This window comes from Melitaea cinxia, chromosome 14 (assembly GCF_905220565.1).
Source record: "Melitaea cinxia chromosome 14, ilMelCinx1.1, whole genome shotgun sequence".
Lineage (NCBI taxonomy): Eukaryota > Metazoa > Arthropoda > Insecta > Lepidoptera > Nymphalidae > Melitaea > Melitaea cinxia.
The window spans coordinates 9,327,680-9,348,605 of record NC_059407.1 but is presented as its reverse complement, the minus strand read 5'-3'; the positions used below and the strand labels follow the sequence as shown (position 1 = coordinate 9,348,605).

Below are 20,926 nucleotides of genomic sequence, written 5' to 3'. Positions count from 1 at the left end.
TATGCCAGGCTCCATACAAAAATTTTCGAACCCATTTGTGCGCTGAAGTATTTTTCAATTATTTTATAAGAGGGAGATAGAATGATAATTTTTGGAGTAATCATTGATAATGCGTATTCACTTGACTATTTTTCCGTGTACCTACGCTGTACTACTTGTCGATGTAATTGAAGTCAGTTTTTTTTTCGTTCGCCACGCCACGTGGTCACACTCAAAAGCAGCCGTGCCGTCCGTGACCGCTTCGTGGCTGAAGACGAGGAAAAGGAAGAACCACTCGCTACGATCGCTTATATAGTGGTGAACAAAATCCTACTCTCGTGATCCCCACCTATACAATCATTTACGCAAGAGGCAAACCACGTCACGCGGACCACGCTAGTAAACGACAACCGCCTAGCAGAAAAAAAAGAGCAATACGAAACCATAACAAATTATTAACATTATATATGTTACAAAACTAATAAATTTAGTGCACATTTTGTCTTAATTTTACATAAATTCTATTCAAACAGTGGCCAAAGGATATGGACAACAACATCATGGAGTACCATGTGATGGGATTACCCTCACAAGTTCGTATGAAATCTGGGTACGCCAACAAAATCTGGGGGCACGGTAGTGCCCCCGCCAAGACGAAACAAAAAAAAAAAAAAAAAAAACGAAAAGCACTACCTATCTTTTCTCGAAGCGCTTCGTCGTTTTTTTGAACCCTCATAACTTGGGTTTGGATTATACCAGATAAACAAAATTCTGGGGATATGATGACAATAGCGGACTTATTAAACATATAAAGTTTCAATTGCATAGCTCTTATACTTTAGATTTTATTGATACCTAAAAAACCCCGATTTCGTCACTCACTGATGATCATCAAAATTCATAGAGTACTTCCTGAAGTCCCAGAAAGCTGAAATTTGGTATGTAAGCTAGTATTAGTACACAAACAACAAAAAAATTCTAAAACTTGGAACTTTTACCCCCCAACCCCTTAAACTAGGAAATGGAAGTTTGTATGAGACTTCCGCAAATTTTGATGATAGAGGTCTGAAAATTGATATAGGGACTCCTTGTTATTAATAATAATAATAAAATATATAAAAAATAAAAATCGGTTATTAGTTTATGTCGAAAATTTACATTTTGTAATTTTGCTATTTAAGTTTTGGCGGAGGTCACCGTTTGCATATCAGTTCTACATAAAATCAAAAACAGCGTGCTTAAACCGAATATTGTGAAGATTGGGTGATATTTATGGTATAAAATGTGTCGGAGCTAAAATGCAGCTATAATATTTTCATAAGCAACTTACAAAAAGAAGTGAAATCCCACCAAAAACATTTTCATGTAAAATGTTGCCAAGACGAGATCATATGGCTCGCACTGTCAAAAAGTTATCAGATCTCATGTAGAACCAAGCTTCTAACTCTACACGCCCTAACTCTGCAAACCCTAACTTTACAAACTCTACACCTTAGTCAAAATATGTGGCTTGGCCGTTTCGTTACTACCGGCTGCCGATGTTGTAGATGACGACTTTCCTGTCTCATTTATATATATGTATATTTTTTATTATTTTTTATTATATGTATATCAATTATTCTTCTTCTTTTTATTTTTTCTTTAATAGAACTATTGTATAACAGAAACGTAATAAACAGTGAATAAATTTTTCACCTTACGCCCACGTGACGGTAGCGAAACGGCCAAGCCACATATTTTGACTAAGGTGTAGAGTTTGTAAAGTTAGGGTTTGCAGAGTTAGGGCGTGTAGAGTTAGAAGCTTGGTTCTACATGAGATCTGATAACTTTTTGACAGTGCGAGCCATATGATCTCGTCTTGGCAACATTTTACATGAAAATGTTTTTGGTGGGATTTGATTTTCAACTAACTGAAATCTTGTTAATAAAATAATACAGAACAAAATTGCAAATGTCGAAAGAAGGAGTAATTTAGAAATATTCACAATGATTTTGTAGCTTTTTTTTTTAAGATTAAGTTTTTTTTTTATCTAATTAATAATTATTGCGTCTATATTTATCTATGATTTTATGTATATTACTTCATCTGTGATCTGTCAGATTTGTCATAACGAAATAGATCTTCTAATCTTATGGCGATTAGTGTAATATTTCATGTAAAAAGTACTTCAAAATCATGACAAGCAGAGGAAATTTTAAAAGTAGTCGAAATAATTTTAAGTATCAAAATGAAGCGCAGGATTCAAAAGGCACCAAACCCATTCGAGAAGCATCGTCTGTCGTAGAAGTTCTAATACTTATGATTGTGCACATTTGTAAGAAAGTGTTATTCTTTGACACGAGTTTAAAAATAGCCATTTATTTAGGAGCTCTCTTTTTATTATCTCTTATAGCCGACGTCCTCACGTTTCCAAAATCATATTTCTCAAGAAGTGATAATATGTTTAACCAGTATTTTGTAAAACTTGGATGGTTCTGGACCTTATTTCTAACAGTGCCGTACGTTTTCTTGACGTCCTATACTACCTGCTGCGGCAAAAGGAAGCTCATCTTTACGGCACACTTATTACGACTTTTTATTGCTACCATATTTTGGTATACATGGACAACTATATTTAATATGATAGAAACAAAGTATGGCCGCTGTAATTCAAATCGTTATGACGATAAAGTTGCTTGTTTAAAAAATGGACATTTTTGGAATGGATTTGACATATCAGGACATTGTTTTATATTAATTTATTCAAGTTTAGTTTTAATAGAAGAAGCAAGAGCCATAAATGGATGGGAGAGAATAAAGGATTATATACGCGAAGAGAGATACTTTCGAAGCTTAAACGACAAGTCTCCTAGTTCTAATCCACTGAAAAATATGAACACAGATGAATTAGACATTTTAAAAACTTCTTATGAAAAATTTACACCGTACGTAAGAGCATTCCTAATAGGAATTGCTCTACTCCAGTTGTTATGGGATGTAATGTTAGTTTCAACAATATTGTACTATCATATTATGGTTGAGAAATTTATCAGTGGCATTATAGCAATACTTACATGGTTTGTTACTTATAGAGTATGGTATACAATACCTAATCTATTTCCAAACTTACCAGGACAAGGAATTTTTAAATATAATTTAGAGAAAACAAGTTCTTCAAGTATACCACAAAGGCGAAGATCACTTATTAATAATGGCAAACACTTTATGGGAATGCCCATAAATAAAGGACAAGAAGATTCTGAGGACACAAAATAGTATCAATTTTTTTTAATGAATTATCCTTTTTATATAGCATTATATTGTGTACAACATAAGAATAATTGGATGAGATAGGGTTTAAACAGGCTAACAAAAATGAATATCCTTAATATAATATGTAATATAGGTTTGTTTTGGTGGTTGTACAAATTTGGCTTTGGTGAAAATTTGGTCTATTTCTCTTTTCTTATTGTTAAGTTTATTCTGTAAATAAATAAAGTGGATAAAATATAACTTTAAGAGTCTAATTTTTTACATACATAGACACCATTCATTAAAATTATTCAATTAATCCTTATATAAAAAAAAAAAAAAATTATCTACATTCCAAAAATAGGTAAAGCTTTAGATTAGGTAAAACCGAATTTCGGGACCGTGGGGGGAAGGGGGGGGGAGGGTGGGGAACGCTACCCCTGGTACCACTGTCACACCTCAGAACCCCATAGTTATGGAGATATCCATGGTTAAAGTTTTGAGGTTAGAAGAAGAATTTCGAAAGTTAGAGGAACGCTTGGCTCCGGCGCTGCGGGAAGTGCAGCCCTTCCGCCCTTGCGTGCGAAAGCACGCTCACTCATGCTCCGTTCCGCAGCGAAGGCTCAGCCACTCCTCTACGCATTCGTTCGCGCGCTTTCGCACGGCGGGCGAGGGCTGCCCTCCCTCCGCGCCTCCGCGGCACAAAAAAAACACTAGGGGTAGGACAGACCAAGACCACGTGGACAGTGGGGTGCTCCGATTCGGTTTTGGGTATTTTTCGAATTTCTAAACCTATATTCTAGCACGCAATGTTACTAATTTTATTAGAATATTGTCTGACGCGTTATTTTGTTTAAAAGTGTCGATTTGTCACACAATGCAAACAGTACGAGCTCAAAGGTATTATAATAGCTTTAAATTCTTCTTCTAACCTCAAAACTTTAACCAGGGATATCTCCATAACCATGGGGTTTTGAGGTGTGACAGTGTTACCTTGTATAGATTCCCCTACACCCTCCACCCTCCACACCCAAAAACTCCATAATTCGGTTTTTCTAATTTGGTTTTACCTAGTCTAGATCTTAGCCCAAAAATAAAACTAAAGATAAATATATTGTTTCCTTAACACAGGTACAGCACCACATCTTTGTAGAAATAAGTAGTAGCTGTGCCTGTGACTTCGTTTGCGTGGAATTTAAAAATAATTATTGATTCGTTCGCAGTTAAAAAATAAATAAATTTCTAAAATAAAAGTAGCCTGTGTTACTCCTTATTACATAAGCTATCTGCCAGCAAAAGTCCCGTCAAAATCGGTCCAGCCGTATCAGAGATTAGCCGGAACAAACAGACAGAAAAATTGTAAAAAATGTTATTTTGGTATCTGTGCCGTGTCTTTAGTGATTCAACAATATATATTTTAGTTACAGTTTAGCGCTTAAACAATATATATTCGTTATTCACAATTTTATTTTTTAAAAAACCAAATTACGTTTTGCTCGCTAGCCCTTGACAAAATTCTCGATCATGCGCTCTGAGATCTTTCTAGAGCGTTCTTTTAGAAATGCCAAATTAATTTGAATTTAATAAAAATAGGTAAAAAAACTTTTTAAGTTAAACGGTTTTATGTTAAACATACATTGCAATGTTTAAGATAAATGTACTAAAAACCAAAAAATAATAAAATAGATACAGTCGTGGGAATCAAAAACATATGCATAGACTAGACTAAAATAAAACCGTGGGGCACGTCAATTGTCTACAATCGTTGATTAAAATGTTTGTTTTGTAATGTTACACTATAATTAGGCAGTTGTTCAACCGACAAAGATGGACGTGTGATAAGTAGGGCTAGAATGTGGAAACAAGCTAGCAAGCTCGATTATAAGCGAGTTTTAGGGTTTCATAGTGGTGAGCGAGTAGTACTTTTATCATATGTTTTGTCGATTAAAGACAAACTACGAGCAGTGAAACGATTCCTCGCCAGCCGGCAGTGTGAATGTCCAACGATAAACTAGTTGAAACATCTCTTTTATTTACATGGAGTGTATAACTATTGAAATTTCCATGAGCAAGAAAATAGTAAGTAATTTCCTCACCGTCTGCGGGCCAACTGCCTATTTTAACGACGAATTAAACGATTCTTCTATCGCACATTAAGTCGATAATTTGTAGACAATTGACGTGCCCCACGGTTTTATTTTAGTCTAGTCTATGCATATGTTTATAATTCCCACGACTGTATCTATTTTATTATTTTTTGGTTTTTAGTACATTTATCTTAAACATTGCAATGTATGTTTAACATAAAACCGTTTAACTTAAAAAGTTTTTTTACCTATTTTTATTTTCTAGTTTTTAGTTTTTATTTCGCATTCTGTTTAATTCATTTACTGCTTCATTATTGCAAGGCCCATCTTAAATATTGAGGTTGTATAGTGCACTGTATTCTTCTTGTCAAGCCCTTTTATTTGATACCCATATTGGTGGGATTGATAAAAAATTGTTATCAGACATTTGGTAGCGGCGGTCAGCTTAGATTTCAATTTTGCATAGTAAATTGTATTCTACTTGTTGAGACCTTTCATTTGATACCCATGTTGATGGGATTGATAAAACCTAAGTTATCCGCCATTTTGTAGAGGCCGCCATCTTGGATTTTAATTTTATATAGTACATTGATTATACTGGTTGAGCCCTTTCATTTGATACCCATATTGATGGGATTGATAAAACCTACGTTATCCGCCATTTTGTAGCGGCCGCCATCTTGGATTTCAATTTTTTATAGTATATTGTATTCTGCTTGTTGAGCCCTTTCATTTGATACCCATATTGATGGGATTAATAAAACATAAATTATCCGCCATTTTGTAGCGGCGGCCATCTTGAATTTATAATGATAATGAATAAACATAATTGTATTGTCACCAAAATCCAAAGTGTATACAAAATTTCAGATTAATCGGTTGACAGGAAGAGGGTGAAATTTGAATTACTAAATTTGACCCAAGAATAAATAATAAATAAAAAATAAAACAAACGGGGTGAGCTAAATAAAACCGTTTAAAAATTGCGAGAAATAACTAATGTCTAATACGCCGTATACTGCGGGTGTCGTGTGGATATGCTTGTTTATTAAATATATATAAAATAATATTTTATAAATTAAATAATAAAAGTTTATATATGTGTAATACAAATAAATATAATATACATAAACGGATAATAAATGCCAGGTAGGCTACACATCGATATGCATTTAGTAAAAAAGAGGTTATTTTAATATATCAAACCAGATAGATACTCCAATTTTTTTTTTTATTATTATATTCTTTATTGCACTTTAAAAAAATTACAGTTATTTGTATACAAATTTAGTTAGCAACGGTGGACTGATCTCTAGGAGAGATCTCTTCCAGCCAACCTGTGATAGTGAGAACTAATGTTACATAGCAGGCTAAGAGAGTGCAGTAATGTAGACATCATACAGATTCTTGAAAATAAAAACCTAATTAAATAATATTCATAACATCATGCAATATACATACTACATATAATATACTATCATACACACCACTACTTATATAAGAATATACACATAAATATTACATATATATTTATATAAAATAGATACATATTATACAATACACAGTAAAAGTAAACATTAATGACAACATATTTACAGATTATTTTGAACAAGGAGATGTTGTTTCAGCTTTTTTTAAAGGTATAGATAGAAGGACTAAGTTGGATATATTTAGGAAGTTTGGTCCAGAGCGATGCACCATATACCGAATAATTGTGTTTGTTCGTAAACGAAAAAAAAACCGACTTCAATTACATCGACAAGTAATACAACGTAGATCGACGAAAATAAATAGTCAAGCAACTACGCGTTATCAAAGATTACTCAAGAAGTAGTTATCAGATCTCAATAAAATTTATATGTGACCACATGATATATATATGATGCGGCTTTTCGAGAGTTTCCCTCGATTTCTCTGGGATCCCATCATCAGATCCTGGTTTCCTTATCATGATACCAAACTAGGGATATCCCCTTTCTAACAAAAAAAGAATTATCAAAATCGGTACACCCAGTAGAAAGTTATGCGGTATAATACAACGTAGGTCGACGAAAAAAGCGTCAAGTAAAAACGTATTATTAGATATAACTCGAAAAGTAGTTGTTAGATCTCAAATAAATTTAAATGGGACCAATTGACACACACCACCTTTCGATTAAAACAAAATTTGTCGAAATCGGTCTACCCGGTCAAAAGTTCTGATGTAACATACATTAAAAAAAAGAAAAAGAAAAAAAAAATACAGTCGAATTGAGAACCTCCTCCTTTTTTGGAAGTCGGTTAAAAAGAGTGCCATAGGAATTTGATGTTGCTCGTCGGTACGTCGAGCATCGTAGTGATGCAAGACCGCCTAGAACGTGAGGGAGAAGGGAGAATTTGGAAACGAGATCGTAGGTATGCCGGAGAATTAGGATCATGGAGTACTCTGTAAAGGAATGACCGGGTGTGCATATCACGGCGAAGGCGGATTGGAAGCCATTTAAGTTGAGCTGGAAAGTTTGATATGTGGTCATACTTACGTATACCAAAAATGAAGCGAATAGCGAGATTTTGAAGACGCTCTAGTTTGTTCAGTTACTCCGAAGTCGCATCCAAGTAGCACACATCAGCGTAGTCAAGTATAGGGAGAAGAAGCGATTGCGCAAGCATAATTTTGGTTGAAAAAGGAAGAAAGAATTGAAGACGTTTGAGAGAGTGGAAAGTGTGATGCATACCTTTGCTGACCTCGTTGATATGAGCCACCCAGGTCATGTTACAATCCATTATTAGACCCAAATTTTTCACTTTATTAGAATAAGGGATTGCAACACTAGATAGCTGAACCTGTGGTATTGAATTCCAGTTAATTTTGCATCTCAATCTGCTGCTGCCAAAAATTATACACTGAGATTTAAGAGAATTGAGGATAAGGCCGAAAGTGTCTGCCCACGACTGAACTTCAACCAGGTCCGAATTTAAAGCACCAATAGCTTCATACAACTCAGTCAGCTCAAAGTGTCGATATAACTGTAAATCATCTGCATTATTTGTATAGATTCAGTATCATATTATATGACTGATTTTAAACAATTTCCAATTTCTTTTAATTTTGTTATTAGGGTCATTCAAGTATTACGAAAGCAAAATTTTAGTAATTTTTAACCCCCTCCTCCCCCTTGTCAGCGAAAGTAAGCAAAAACCCTAACCCCATATGCTTACGTAAATATTGGTATATATATTTTTAAATCTATTTAGGTTTTTTTTTGTTACTCGTGTTAATTTATTGCACAATTAATATTCCAATATTTATTCAAGGAAATTGTTAAAATTCATTAACGTATTTAAATATTTTTAACATATAGATGATTTTGCTTTTGTATTTAAAATTTGGTAAACTTAAATTAATTGTTCCTGTCTACTTGAATCCGTGACTTCAAGTTTCAGTTCAGTGACATTGGAACATTTACTGCTCGATGTTTTTTTTATTTAAAAATTTTGATCCACGGGCTCAAAATACCCGTGCCTTTTGTTAATCATGCATGCATTATAATAATACGACAGGCGATTTTTCTTTATTACTACAGATCGACAGTCCTGTGACTGCCTAGTAAAACTAGGACGTGGTCCGACGCTGACGGTTTTTTTTTTCCTTTTTTTCCTTACTAAATACATAATACTATATGGAGAAGTATACACATAATTCCTTTCTAATTTCTGAACATTATTATTTTTATTATCTATGTCTATATTTACACTTATTTGCTAGTTCTCATATATGTACACTTATTTACTAGTTACCATATATCTACTGTTGGTAAGGGATTTTCTCTTTTTTTTTCATATATATTTATCTCTTTATAATTTATCTATTTCTATTATTTACTATTATTATTTATCTATTTATTTTATTTTATTTTATTTTATAGGTACATCCACAGAACACATATAAAACACTAGCTGTGCCCGCGGCTTCGCCCGCGTTGAAATCAGTTTGTCACAAAGTTTTCCCGGCAAACTTCCAGTGAAACTCTCATCAAAGTCGGCTTAGCGATTCCGTAAACCTTCCTTTTGAAGCCCTCTCTCCATTGGTGAAACCGCATAAAATCCGTTCAGTAGATTTTGAGGGAATCGATCACATACGCTTTTGGGGGCTTTGTTTTATAATACACTAACTGTTGCCCGCGACTACGTCCGCGTGGTTATGAATATATGCATTACTATTAAGATGCTTAACGCAATCTTTATTTTATTTCAGTCACTTGAAATGCTTATCACCCTGAGTAACTTTTTCAAAGGCACAATTTATAGGGAACACCGGGCAAGACGGGGTGGTGGGTAAGACGGGGCATCAGGCTTTTCAGGTGATTTAAATTGATCAATCTCTTTCGCTCTGCCATCTCGCTACTATCCGCCACGACAGCTCTTAGTCACACGAGTACTAACACGGTGGCTATTCATTTGTTTTAGTTATCGTCGAAAAGTAGATTTCGTTTGTTCGTATTAAAATTTCTTATGTATACGTTTCGTAGTACATGAAACTTGTATTTAGTGAATTTTAAGTAGCACCTCGGTTAATCATATCTACAGTACATTGCAGTAACAGGTAATAACTTGTTTTGTTATGAAACATTATTCAATTTTTTTTGTTTGAATATTAATGTTGAAACGAATCAACGGGCAAGATGGGGTATCTGATGCCCCATCTTGCCTGACACGATTTTGATTATTTATATTTTTTTACATATTGTTTTAGGATGGTTTATATTTTAAAAAAGTCATATATGTTTATAAAATAAACTCAGGAAGAGGAAAACGGTCAAGGGAAGCACTGAATAAGGCGATAGAAGTTGTTTTGAAGCGAGAAATGGGATATATGTTAGCTGCAAAATTTTTCTTAGTCCCACAAACTACATTGGAATGAAAGGTAAAAAAGGCAAAAAAGAATGTAAAGGTACCTTTGGGTACCAGTATTCTCGCAAAAAGAAGAAGAAGAGGATGGGCTTGATGGATTATTTATTAGACATAGAAATCGTTTTTTTTTTTAACTGTAGATACTGTGGCAGCACCTCTTACAACAACAGCAACGAGCACTGCAGTTGTTGTTAAAGATCCTGCTACTTCAACAGTTGTGACAACTAGTACAACTGAAATTAACACATATTTAAATTTGAGTCCTTCCCCTAGATTTTCTTATTGGCCTAATTTAGTGCATTAGCCAGCCCAAAGCAACTATTGCCTCTTCTAGTGACCAAAAAGACATTAAAAGTGGCGAAAAAACGCGGTAAAACTACTATCATAACCTCTTCACCCTATAAACAGAAGTTGTTAAGAGTTAAGTTAGAAGAATTTATTTTAAAAAAATGTGACAGAAAAGTTAAAAAAGCAAAACAAGGAAATCAGACAGAGAAAAAAGGAGCGAAAACAGAAAAAGGAAGAGTAACAAAACCATTTCAAGGTTAAAGCCACAAAGAAATATAATCCAAAGAAACGTATTAGACAGTCGTCTTCTGAAAAGAGTGATGTTGAAACCGAAAACACTCCATGCCTACATTCTACAGGGTTATATTTCGGCTCCAAGAAAGGTTGGATTGCTTATTCTTCTTGTGGTAAATGGTTAAATTATGGCTGCGCAGGAGTGGATGATAATGATGCCGAAGCAACATTCATTTGCGAGTTCTGCACTCCTGAATTGTCGAGAGAATGGCTATACCCCATCTTGCCCATTAGGCCCACCCCATCTTACCCGACCTATCGGGCATGATGGGGTGATATGTCATATTTTACATTTTGTTATATTATTAACAATTCTGTGGTGCTGTGTTCCTGATTTCAATTTAATATGTAAGATTGATAACTACAAGCCTGATTAAGAATAAATATGATTATGAAACCATGAACCCCTACGATTTCTGGAGCTTTAAACCTTAACTACCCCATCTTGCCCGGTGTTCCCCTAGTTATTTAATAGTTATTTTTATAAAACCTCTCTATACACCACATATTTAGTTTTATTTTCAGGCTCCAGTATAAATAACCTATCAGGCGAACTTATAGCTGCTGTATATGTTTCATACAAACTATCAACTCCAATTAATCCCCCTTAGCGGTGGAATATCGCAAAATCCTTTCTTAGCGGACGTCTACTAACTATAATCTACCTCCCTGCCAAATTTCATCTTTGTCCATCTTGGATGGATGGACCATCCAGCGGTTTTTGAGTTCTCGTGATGAGTGAGTCAGTGACCTTTCTCTTTTCTATATATAGATTACGATGTATTATTTGAACACTTCCTCAGCATCTATAGAGCATACATTTTAAATTTCAAGTCTCTTACTTCAAAAACATAGGACTTTCATACAAACTTCCAACCCCCGTTTTACCCCCTTAGGGGTCGAGTTTCGTAAAATCCATTATTAGCGGTAGTTTACGCCCTATAAGGAGCCTACCTGCTAAATTTCAAGTTTGTAGGTGTTACAGTTTCGGAGATTTCGTGATCAGTGAGTCAACCTACGATCCCCCATTTTAACCTCAAAAAGGAGTTGATTTCTAAAGATACATTATTTAGACACCTTTTCACTATCTATAGAGCTTACATTTTAAATTTCAAGTCTCTTACTTCAAAAACATAGGACTTTCATATAAACTTGCAACCCCCGTTTTACCCCCTTAGGGGTCGAGTTTCGTAAAATCCGTTCATAACAGATGTCTACGTCCTATAAGGAGTCTACCTGCCAAATTTCAAGTTTGTAGGTGCTATAGTTTCGGAGATTTCGTGATGAGTGAGTGACCTTTCGCTTTTATATATATTATAGATATAGATTATAGATATCTATATCTATACATTACACAAATGCGCAAATTACACAAATGCGCTTCCGGTGTCATCAGATCACTTACGCGGTATCGACGCTTGCCGGCCGAAGATACGCGGTATTGTTATTTGGCGATTTCTGGCTTTCTATCGGTCGAAATATACTCACATCAAAGTGGTGGCAGTAAATCAAGATTTTGCGTTAATTGCGCGCGAAAACTTAAATTAGCTACATTTGTCAGATACACGGTATTGACCAATGCTAGTTACGCGGTTTTGCACTCCGACGTCTTATTTTTCATGAGAAAATCTCCGAATGAATGGATGTAAAATCACTCCATTGTTATCACCTTTTGTAATTTTTTAATATCATATCAAAAATCGACCATTCCAGCGGGGTTCGAATCTGCATCTCCGACTGACCGTGTGCTCTAGCCGATTAAGCTATGGAACGATGTACCCGTTGAATCGAACCGTGGCGCCGTCTATAGTGAGACCTTTTGTCATTTTTTGAACATGAACTAAATATGGAGACACGTCATCTATAATCTATAATATATATAAAAGCGAAAGGTCACTCACTCATCACGGAATCTCCGAAACTATAACACCTACAAACTTGAAATTTGGCAGGTAGGCTCCTTATAGGACGTAGACATCCGCTAAGAACGGATTTTACGAAACTCGACCCCTAAGGGGGTAAAATGGGGGGTGCAAGTTTGTATGAAAGTCCTATGTTTTTGAAGTAAGAGACTTGAAATTTAAAATGTATGCTCTATAGATGATGAAAAGGTGTCCAAATAATTTATCTTTAGAAATAAACTACCTTTTGGGGTTAAAACGGGGGATGGTAGGTTGACTCACTCATCACAAAATCTCCGAAACTATAACACCTACAAACTTGAAATTTGACAGGAAGGCTCCTTATAGGGTGTGGACATGGACGGAACGGATTTTACAAAATTCGACCCTTAAGGGGGTAAAACGGGGGTTGGAAGTTTGTGTGAAAGTCCCATGTTTTTGAAGCAAGAGACTTGAAATTTAAAATGTTCGCTCTTTAGATGGTGAGAAGGTGTCCAAATAATGTATCTTTAGAAAGCAACTCCCTTTTGTTGTTAAAACGGGGGATGGTAGATTGATTCACTCATCACGAAATCTCCGGAACTATAACAGCTACGAACTTGAAATTTTGCAGGTAGGTTCCTTATAGGGCGTAGACATCTGTTAAGAACGAATTTTATGAAACTCGATTCTTAAAGTCTTTTGTTTTTGAAGTAAGAGACTTGAAATTTAAAACATATGCTCTATAGATGGTGAGGAGGTGTCCAAATAATGCATCGTAATCTATAAAAGAGAAAGGTCACTAACTCACTCATCACGAGAACTCAAAAACCGCTGCATGGTCTATCCATCCAGGTTGGACAAAGATAAAATTTGGCAGGGAGGTAGATTATAGTTAGCAGACGTTCACTAAGAACGGATTTTACGATATTCCACCGCTAAGGGGGTTTAATTGGGGTTGATAGTTTGTATGAAACATATATAGCCTGAAAATAAAACTAAAAATGTGGCGTCTAGAAAGGTTTTATAAAAATAACTATTAAATTATACTAAATTGTGCCTTTTAAAAAGTTACTCAGTTTGATAAGCATTTCAAGTGACTGAAATAAAAAAATGATTTGCGTTAAACATCTTAATAGTAATGCATATCTTCATAACTACGCGGACTTAGTCGCGGGTAATAGTTAGTGTATTATAAAATAAAGTCCCCAAAAGTGTATGTGATCGATTCCTTCAAAATCTACTGAACGGATTTTCATGCGGTTTCACCATACGAGAGAGGGCTCCACCATTGGCAAGAGGAAAGTTTATGGAACGGCTAAGCCGATTTTGATGAGAGTTTCACTGGAAGTTTGCCGGAAAAACTTTGTGACACACTAATTTCAACGTGGGCGAAGCCGCGGGCACAGCTAGTTTTCATTATATTTCTGCATATGGGATTATAGAGACAGTGTTATCAGGTTGGAGCTGTGATTGTGGTACCGAAACGGGAAAATCTTTATTATTTTCATTTTTATTAGTCTCATCTGATTTCTCAGACTCCGAACAATGAGAACCAACTTTTTGGTTCCCCGCGTTTTTTCTAACTTTCTTATTACAATGTTTGCAAATTTTATGAAGACGAGATCTCATAAGTGGCTTTTTAGTCATAGAGTGGTCAGTTTCAATACTCGATTCATCGTAATCAAGAAGCTTTGATCGTAATCTATAGTAATGAAATGGCTAGGTTGCGGAATACATTGTGAATTAAAATCATTCCCGCCCCCCGGATTCGGAAGTTCGTTCATTCTATAAAGATTTACATACACTTACCAAAAATAGAAGAAAAACAAACTAAATACAAAACTAATAACTAAATGAAAAAATATATACACCTGTTCTGAACTATATTTAAAGTAATTTTAATAGAAGCAAGAAAAAATTACCGCGCGCGTTCAAGTTTCCCGCTCATCCCCGTTTACCATATTATTGATAATCAAAATAAAAATAGGTAAAAAAACTTTTTAAGTTAAACGGTTTTATGTTAAACATACATTGCAATGTTTAAGATAAATGTACTAAAAACCAAAAAATAAAAAATAGATACAGTCGTGGGAATTATAAACATATGCATAGACTAGACTAAAATAAAACCGTGGGGCACGTCAATTGTCTACAAATTATCGACTTAATGTGCGATAGAAGAATCGTTTAATTCGTCGTTAAAATAGGCAGTTAGCCCGCAGACGGTGAGGAAATTGCAATGTATGTTTAACATAAAACCGTTTAACTTAAAAAGTTTTTTTACCTATTTTTATTTTCTAGTTTTTAGTTTTTATTTCGCATTCTGTTTAATTCATTTAGTGCTTCATTATTGCAAGGCCCATCTTAAATATTGAGGTTGTATAGTGCACTGTATTCTTCTTGTCAAGCCCTTTTATTTGATACCCATATTGGTGGGATTGATAAAAAATTGTTATCAGACATTTGGTAGCGGCGGCCAGCTTAGATTTCAATTTTGTTAATAAATTGTATTCTACTTGTTGAGACCTTTCATTTGATACCCATGTTGATGGGATTGATAAAACCTAAGTTATCCGCCATTTTGTAGAGGCCGCCATTTTGGATTTTAATTTTATATAGTACATTGATTATACTGGTTGAGCACTTTCATTTGATACCCATATTGATGGGATCGATAAAACCTACGTTATCCGCCATTTTGTAGCGGCCGCCATCTTGTATTTCAATTTTTTATAGTATATTGTATTCTGCTTGTTGAGCCCTTTCATTTGAAACCCATATTGATGGGATCGATAAAACCTACGTTATCCGCCATTTTGTAGCGGCCGCCATCTTGGATTTCAATTTTTTATAGTATATTGTATTCTGCTTGTTGAGCCCTTTCATTTGATACCCATATTGATGGGATTATTAAAACATAAATTATCCGCCATTTTGTAGCGGCGGCCATCTTGAATTTATAATCATAATGAATAAACGTAATTGTATTGTCACCAAAATCCAAAGTGTATACAAAATTTCAGATTAATCGGTTGACAGGAAGAGGTTGAAATTTGGATTACTAAATTTGACCCAAGAATAATAAAAAATAAAACAAACGGGGTGAGCTAAATAAAACCGTTTAAAAAAAAAAACACGATTTACTAAAAATACCGAGCTAAGCTCGGTCGCCCCGGTACTCATCATTATAATACGTAAATCAATGATAACTATTCTACGGTACCTACTTGTGCAGAAGTTCCATTAAAACCTTTTTTCATACAAATACTAGTCAGCCTGCGCATTTTACTTGCTAAAATAAAATTACTGCTTAAATTAATTTAAAATAATTTGACTGAAAATTAAATTTAAACAAAGGCTAAACTGAAATGAAAGGAATTATAAACACAAAGAGTATAAAGAGTAACTTTATTAAGAATACCAAAGAACAACACACATCGAATGCAGTGCTTTACATTTCAAATCTTTCGATATTTGTTATTTTTTCATTACCTACTGATTGATTTGAGAATTTTTTATCATATATAAATCACTTTCGTTATCGCGATATTTCAGGATTTTTTTTTAAAGATTGTTTTATTAAAATTCAGTTTTATGTAAGTGTGCGGTAGTGTGACGTCACTAATCGCAGCTTATGAATACGTCGAAAATTATCGTTCGAATTTCATATGGAAATGTAATATTTAATAAGAATTTTTGTATTTATGACTAAATATTTCAAAAATGTTTGTGATGATGTGACTTAAACAACTCAAGCTTCAGACTCCTAAGTTTGGATTAACACATTAACTGCTTATTAGGTCTGAGAACAAAATATTTTTTTCTAAACTTTATCAAATATTTAACAGAGATAAGAGAATTATAATCAAAAATTAACAATATATTATACTCATTTTTATACTGCAAGAACAATATAACACTGATAACAATACTGAAAGTAAAACAAAAGACTATTAAATAAGTAATAAATATATTTCCACAGTAATTAATACTATACTATTTTACTATACAATTATATACAGCAAATTTTTTTATTTATTTTTCAAATGTTTTGCAATTATTTAACAGAAATCTTCACCTTCATATTTGCTTTTTCTTATACTCATAAAACATATAAATTGTAAAAATGAAGTATATATGAAAAAGTGTATAGGAAGCTGATATTTTAATACATATAATTATAGATATTTCTGTCATTATATTCAGATTCTAAGCTACAATATATACATAAAAATAATTATAATAATTTTATGTATTGGTTTTGTAATTGTAATAATGTTCTTAACGAATAAGTTTTTTGAAAATGTAGGCCAAGGTAAAAACAAACCCAATAGAAACAGCACCAGCAGCTCCCACATAGAGAGGTGGCTGCGATGTTATAATCATTTTTAAGTGAACTGGTAAATTAGGTATGGTTTTTTTAAAGGACTCACGTAATTTTACACGTGAAAAATAATTTTCAATGTTTGGCCGTTTCCCATTAGCCCAGAATCTCTCTTCAAGCCCCAATTCCCAGAGACGTTGAAGAAGAACAGCTAAATTTATATCTGCTATGGTAAATTTTTCCGAACAAAGCCAGTTATCTGAAAAATTAATAGATGCAATCATTTTCAAAATATAAAAATTAGTCGAGACACAAAAACTAAAACTGCAAAGGCAAGGTATTGTATCTTTGCAGTTTTCATTTTTACATAAAAAAAATTGCTTTGTTAAAAATTTGATCCTTGCTGATTACCTGTATTATATAAAATTTGTATTAGCAAAAAAAAATAGTAAGACAAAATTAGAACCAAAAAACTTAAACTACCTTCACTTTGCTCTTTAAGCTGTTTTTCAACTTGCTCCATAACATCATCAACCACATTTAATACTTTTAAATATTCCTCTTCATTGGCAATAATTTCATTTTTTCTATCCTGTATTTCAGCTTTATATAATAACACATCTTTAGCCTTGGGATGTTCTTCTGCTAGTCGTCTTAGATTTTTTGAATTGCTCAGGTCTCCATCTAAAATAAAATATTGTTAGGGAGACCCATAATAACATAGTTCAGCATTAGCTGTCTCTTAATTTAAAACAATACTTAATTACTTTTCAGCACTTCTCTAACAGGTAGTATAAATGGTAATTTAGGAGTTCCACAGAGATGAGGATGAAAAAATGATCCCACGGTAATCAAGCCAGCCGGCAATGCTTCAATGAGTTCTCTAAATTTGGTTATTGTTAATAAAACTTTGCTGTCCTGTGAGACTTCAATTAGAGGTGTTGTTTCTAAAAGAAAAAAAGTTTAAATATGATAATTTTTATATTTAATACAATTCAAATCGAAAAACAAAATAGCAACCTCGTTCTAAGTAGAGCTCCAAATAATCTAAAATTCGAGTAGAATCTGGTATAATAGACTTATTCACTTTAAGAACTGGAATTTCGCCGCGAGGATTAATGTCAAGGAACCAAGAAGAGTATTGTTCTCCTTTAGTAATATCTATCACAAAAGGCTCAAAATCAATATTTTTTTCATAAAGAGCCATTAAAACCTGCAAGTAAACGTGATTATTAAGATTGTTTCGAAAAATAATTGTAGAAATCATTAGTTATATATGTTATATGTTCTACTTACCTTTTGAGAATAGAAACTGTAGTAATTACAGTACAAAAGGATATTTGTTTTACATCCATTACTTATCGGAGTATTGTTTGCCTTAGGGATTTGCAGTTTATCCAAATATTTCTGTACATAATGCATTATATCACGTAACAAATATGATAATAATATAAAAATAATATGATATATAAAGTTTGCTTCACAATACAAACATATAATTCAACTATGACAAACAAAAAAGTAGGTACGTAAAAACCATGAAAAGTTTTTACAAACTTTTGATTTTCGTAACTACTGTAAATTCAAAACACAAGCTGCCAACATTTAGAAAATTAAATCAGGTGATAGTGGTATTGAATAGCTATTTTTAAACTTATATACATAAATAAACAATTTATATATAATAGGTACATACATCAACAATTTTGAAGATTTATTATTGTAAAATATTTATTAACTAATTTCATTTAAATTTTGAAAGGTCGGTGTCATATCGATTAATATATTTTTATTAAAATTATTTTCATAAAATAATCAACATATTTATTTCTAAACAACTATTGTTACCTATGTGCTATTCACATTAGTTATTACAGTGATTAAAAGAATAATTTCGTAATCGGATATTTCTAAGCATAAAACAAGAAGGAAACTCGTTCAACATTTCCTTCTTCTTAAAGTATATTTAGTTTAATTATATAATTATTTATAACATAGATATAATTTATGGAACTAAATGTTTACAAAACAATAATATATTTATTAAAAACATGATTTAAACACCGATTATCACAGTATTCAATTGTAACTTGTTATTTTATACTTAACAATCACATAAAATTGTAAACTTCAATTTATAATTCATTTCCCTAGTTCTTATATATATTATAATTTTGTAACACAAAATTATTTGCTATAAAAACAATTGGGAAAATATCTACTTTTAAAGGATAGTGTAAGTTTGTAAATTAACCTTCTGTCGTTTGTGTCATCTGTGGTCGTTAATTTTTTTTACATTATCTATAAATGTATGAGAAGAAGCGTTAAGCGATATACCTAGTAGGTGCCTATCCTATACTTCCTATATGGTAAAGATTATATTGCTTTATGTAGGTTCTATTTAGCAAATATATTATTAAGTATTTTGGAGTACGATTTCAACATTTGAAAGTCTTTACTTTTATCTAGAATTCTAAGGTAATCGTTAAAGTATTTTTTTAAAGAAATGTTATCTTATTACTGAAGTTCAATTGTAAACATTTTATATTGAAAATGGAGGTTTCTAATAACACTGACGCTGTAAATCTTGGCGTTGGTGAAGTAGAAGCTGAGATTGGAGAAGAGCTAAAACAATTAGAGGAAGTAAAAGATTACGATACTCGTAGTGAGGTGTCTAGTTCTTCATCGAGTGATTCAAGTACTCCAAGCATTAGTTCAGTCAGTAGTAACAAATCTAAAGCAAGACGTGCAAATCGTAAACGCACAAAATCCGACAGCCATTCTCCCGTTCAAACCAAACGTCGTTGTGTTTCTTCTAGTAATACAAAGATCAAAACTTATGACTATATGACTAAACTAAATTACTTATTTAGAGACACTCGGTTCTTCCTTATAAAATCGAACAACGCAGAAAATATAACACTATCGAAAGCAAAAGGTGTTTGGTCAACATTACCACAAAATGAAGCAAACTTAAATCAAGCCTATAGAGAATCAAGAAATGTTCTGTTAATATTTTCAGTAAAAGAGAGTGGTAAATTTGCTGGTTTTGCAAGACTAGCTAGTGAATCTCGTAGAGATGTCCCTCCAATATCATGGGTGCTTCCACCTGGACTTTCGGCAAAAGTTCTGGATGGAGTTTTCAAAGTAGACTGGATTTGCAGAAAAGAGCTGTCTTTTAGTAGCACGCTCCACTTATATAATCCTTGGAATGAAGGAAAACCAGTTAAGATTGGTAGAGATGGTCAAGAAATTGAGCCTAAAGTTGCTGAAGAATTGTGTAGACTGTTTCCTGAAGATGAGGGAATAGAAATGACTCCTATTTTAAGAAAATCTAAAGAAGCATCCAAGAAAGGATACCTAAAAAGTGGTGGCAGCTATAGAACTTACAGAGCACCCTTAGCAGCTAGAGGAAACAGTTTTAGAAATCGTATGAACTCCTCATCAAGAAGCAGACGAAAGCCCTTTATGTCTCCAAGAAACCGCTTGGGATCATCTTTTAAAAGAAGGTCACCATCACCTTACATGAGGGACCGTTTGCCTTCTTGGTTTGTAAGAAACCGTGAAAGTTATTCTAATACTGGCTCTGCTGCTGCTGAAGCCTATGTAGCAGAGTACATGCGCTCAATGCACCATCAATTGCCACCACTACCGTACGTGCCACCTCCAGGATTCAGCGGTGCTATTGCAACATATGATGGCTTACCACCTCCTCCGCCACCTCCACCTCCGAGATACTATGATTTGGCTGATTATCCTCGGTCAGTGCTTGTGTACGATAAAAGGTCATATGAACGTTCTGTAGATGAGTTTCTGTGGCGAACGTCTGACCGCTCGCGTGGTCGTAGTCGTGAACGTGATTCACATAGATCATACAGAGATCGACGATAATAGTCTTTTTACCACCGATGTATTGTTTTATGATTGCTAATAAATAATTGTGTATGAA

The 20,926-nt window shown here is 33.6% G+C and overlaps 3 protein-coding genes across 3 annotated transcripts; 2 read left to right on the top strand and 1 right to left on the bottom strand.

The window, feature by feature from the left end:
• The first annotated feature begins 2,082 nt into the window (after positions 1–2,082).
• On the top strand, positions 2,083–3,472 carry LOC123659952 (acyl-coenzyme A diphosphatase FITM2). Its single transcript, XM_045595109.1, has one exon. It carries the CDS (start codon positions 2,156–2,158, stop codon positions 3,233–3,235), a length of 1,080 nt encoding a protein of 359 aa, XP_045451065.1. The 5' UTR covers positions 2,083–2,155; the 3' UTR covers positions 3,236–3,472.
• Positions 3,473–16,047: 12,575 nt separating this feature from the next.
• On the bottom strand, positions 16,048–18,571 carry LOC123659580 (ganglioside-induced differentiation-associated protein 1). The gene is made up of 5 exons (XM_045594788.1): positions 18,274–18,571; positions 17,998–18,190; positions 17,745–17,924; positions 17,461–17,661; positions 16,048–17,236 (listed from the first exon to the last, which is right to left on the bottom strand). Exons 1-5 carry the CDS (start codon positions 18,397–18,399, stop codon positions 16,935–16,937), a joined length of 1,002 nt encoding a protein of 333 aa, XP_045450744.1. The 5' UTR covers positions 18,400–18,571; the 3' UTR covers positions 16,048–16,934.
• A 944-nt stretch (positions 18,572–19,515) lies between these two features.
• LOC123659371 (YTH domain-containing protein 1) lies at positions 19,516–20,926 on the top strand. Its single transcript, XM_045594587.1, has one exon. The coding sequence runs from the start codon at positions 19,531–19,533 to the stop codon at positions 20,866–20,868; it is 1,338 nt and encodes a 445-aa protein (XP_045450543.1). The 5' UTR covers positions 19,516–19,530; the 3' UTR covers positions 20,869–20,926.

What these genes read in the sequence shown, in the direction of transcription:
- LOC123659952 (XM_045595109.1), top strand. Translation starts at nt 2,156, where the DNA reads ATGACAAGCAGAGGAAATTTTAAAAGTAGTCGAAATAATTTTAAGTAT.
- LOC123659580 (XM_045594788.1), bottom strand. Translation starts at nt 18,399, where the DNA reads ATGCATTATGTACAGAAATATTTGGATAAACTGCAAATCCCTAAGGCA. An exon ending in TGTTAGAGAAGTGCTGAAAA is followed by an intron (nt 17,662 to 17,744) that starts GTAATTAAGTAT and finishes ATTTTATTTTAG; the next exon opens with ATGGAGACCTGAGCAATTCA. An exon ending in GCTTAAAGAGCAAAGTGAAG is followed by an intron (nt 17,237 to 17,460) that starts GTAGTTTAAGTT and finishes TTAATTTTTCAG; the next exon opens with ATAACTGGCTTTGTTCGGAA.
- LOC123659371 (XM_045594587.1), top strand. Translation starts at nt 19,531, where the DNA reads ATGGAGGTTTCTAATAACACTGACGCTGTAAATCTTGGCGTTGGTGAA.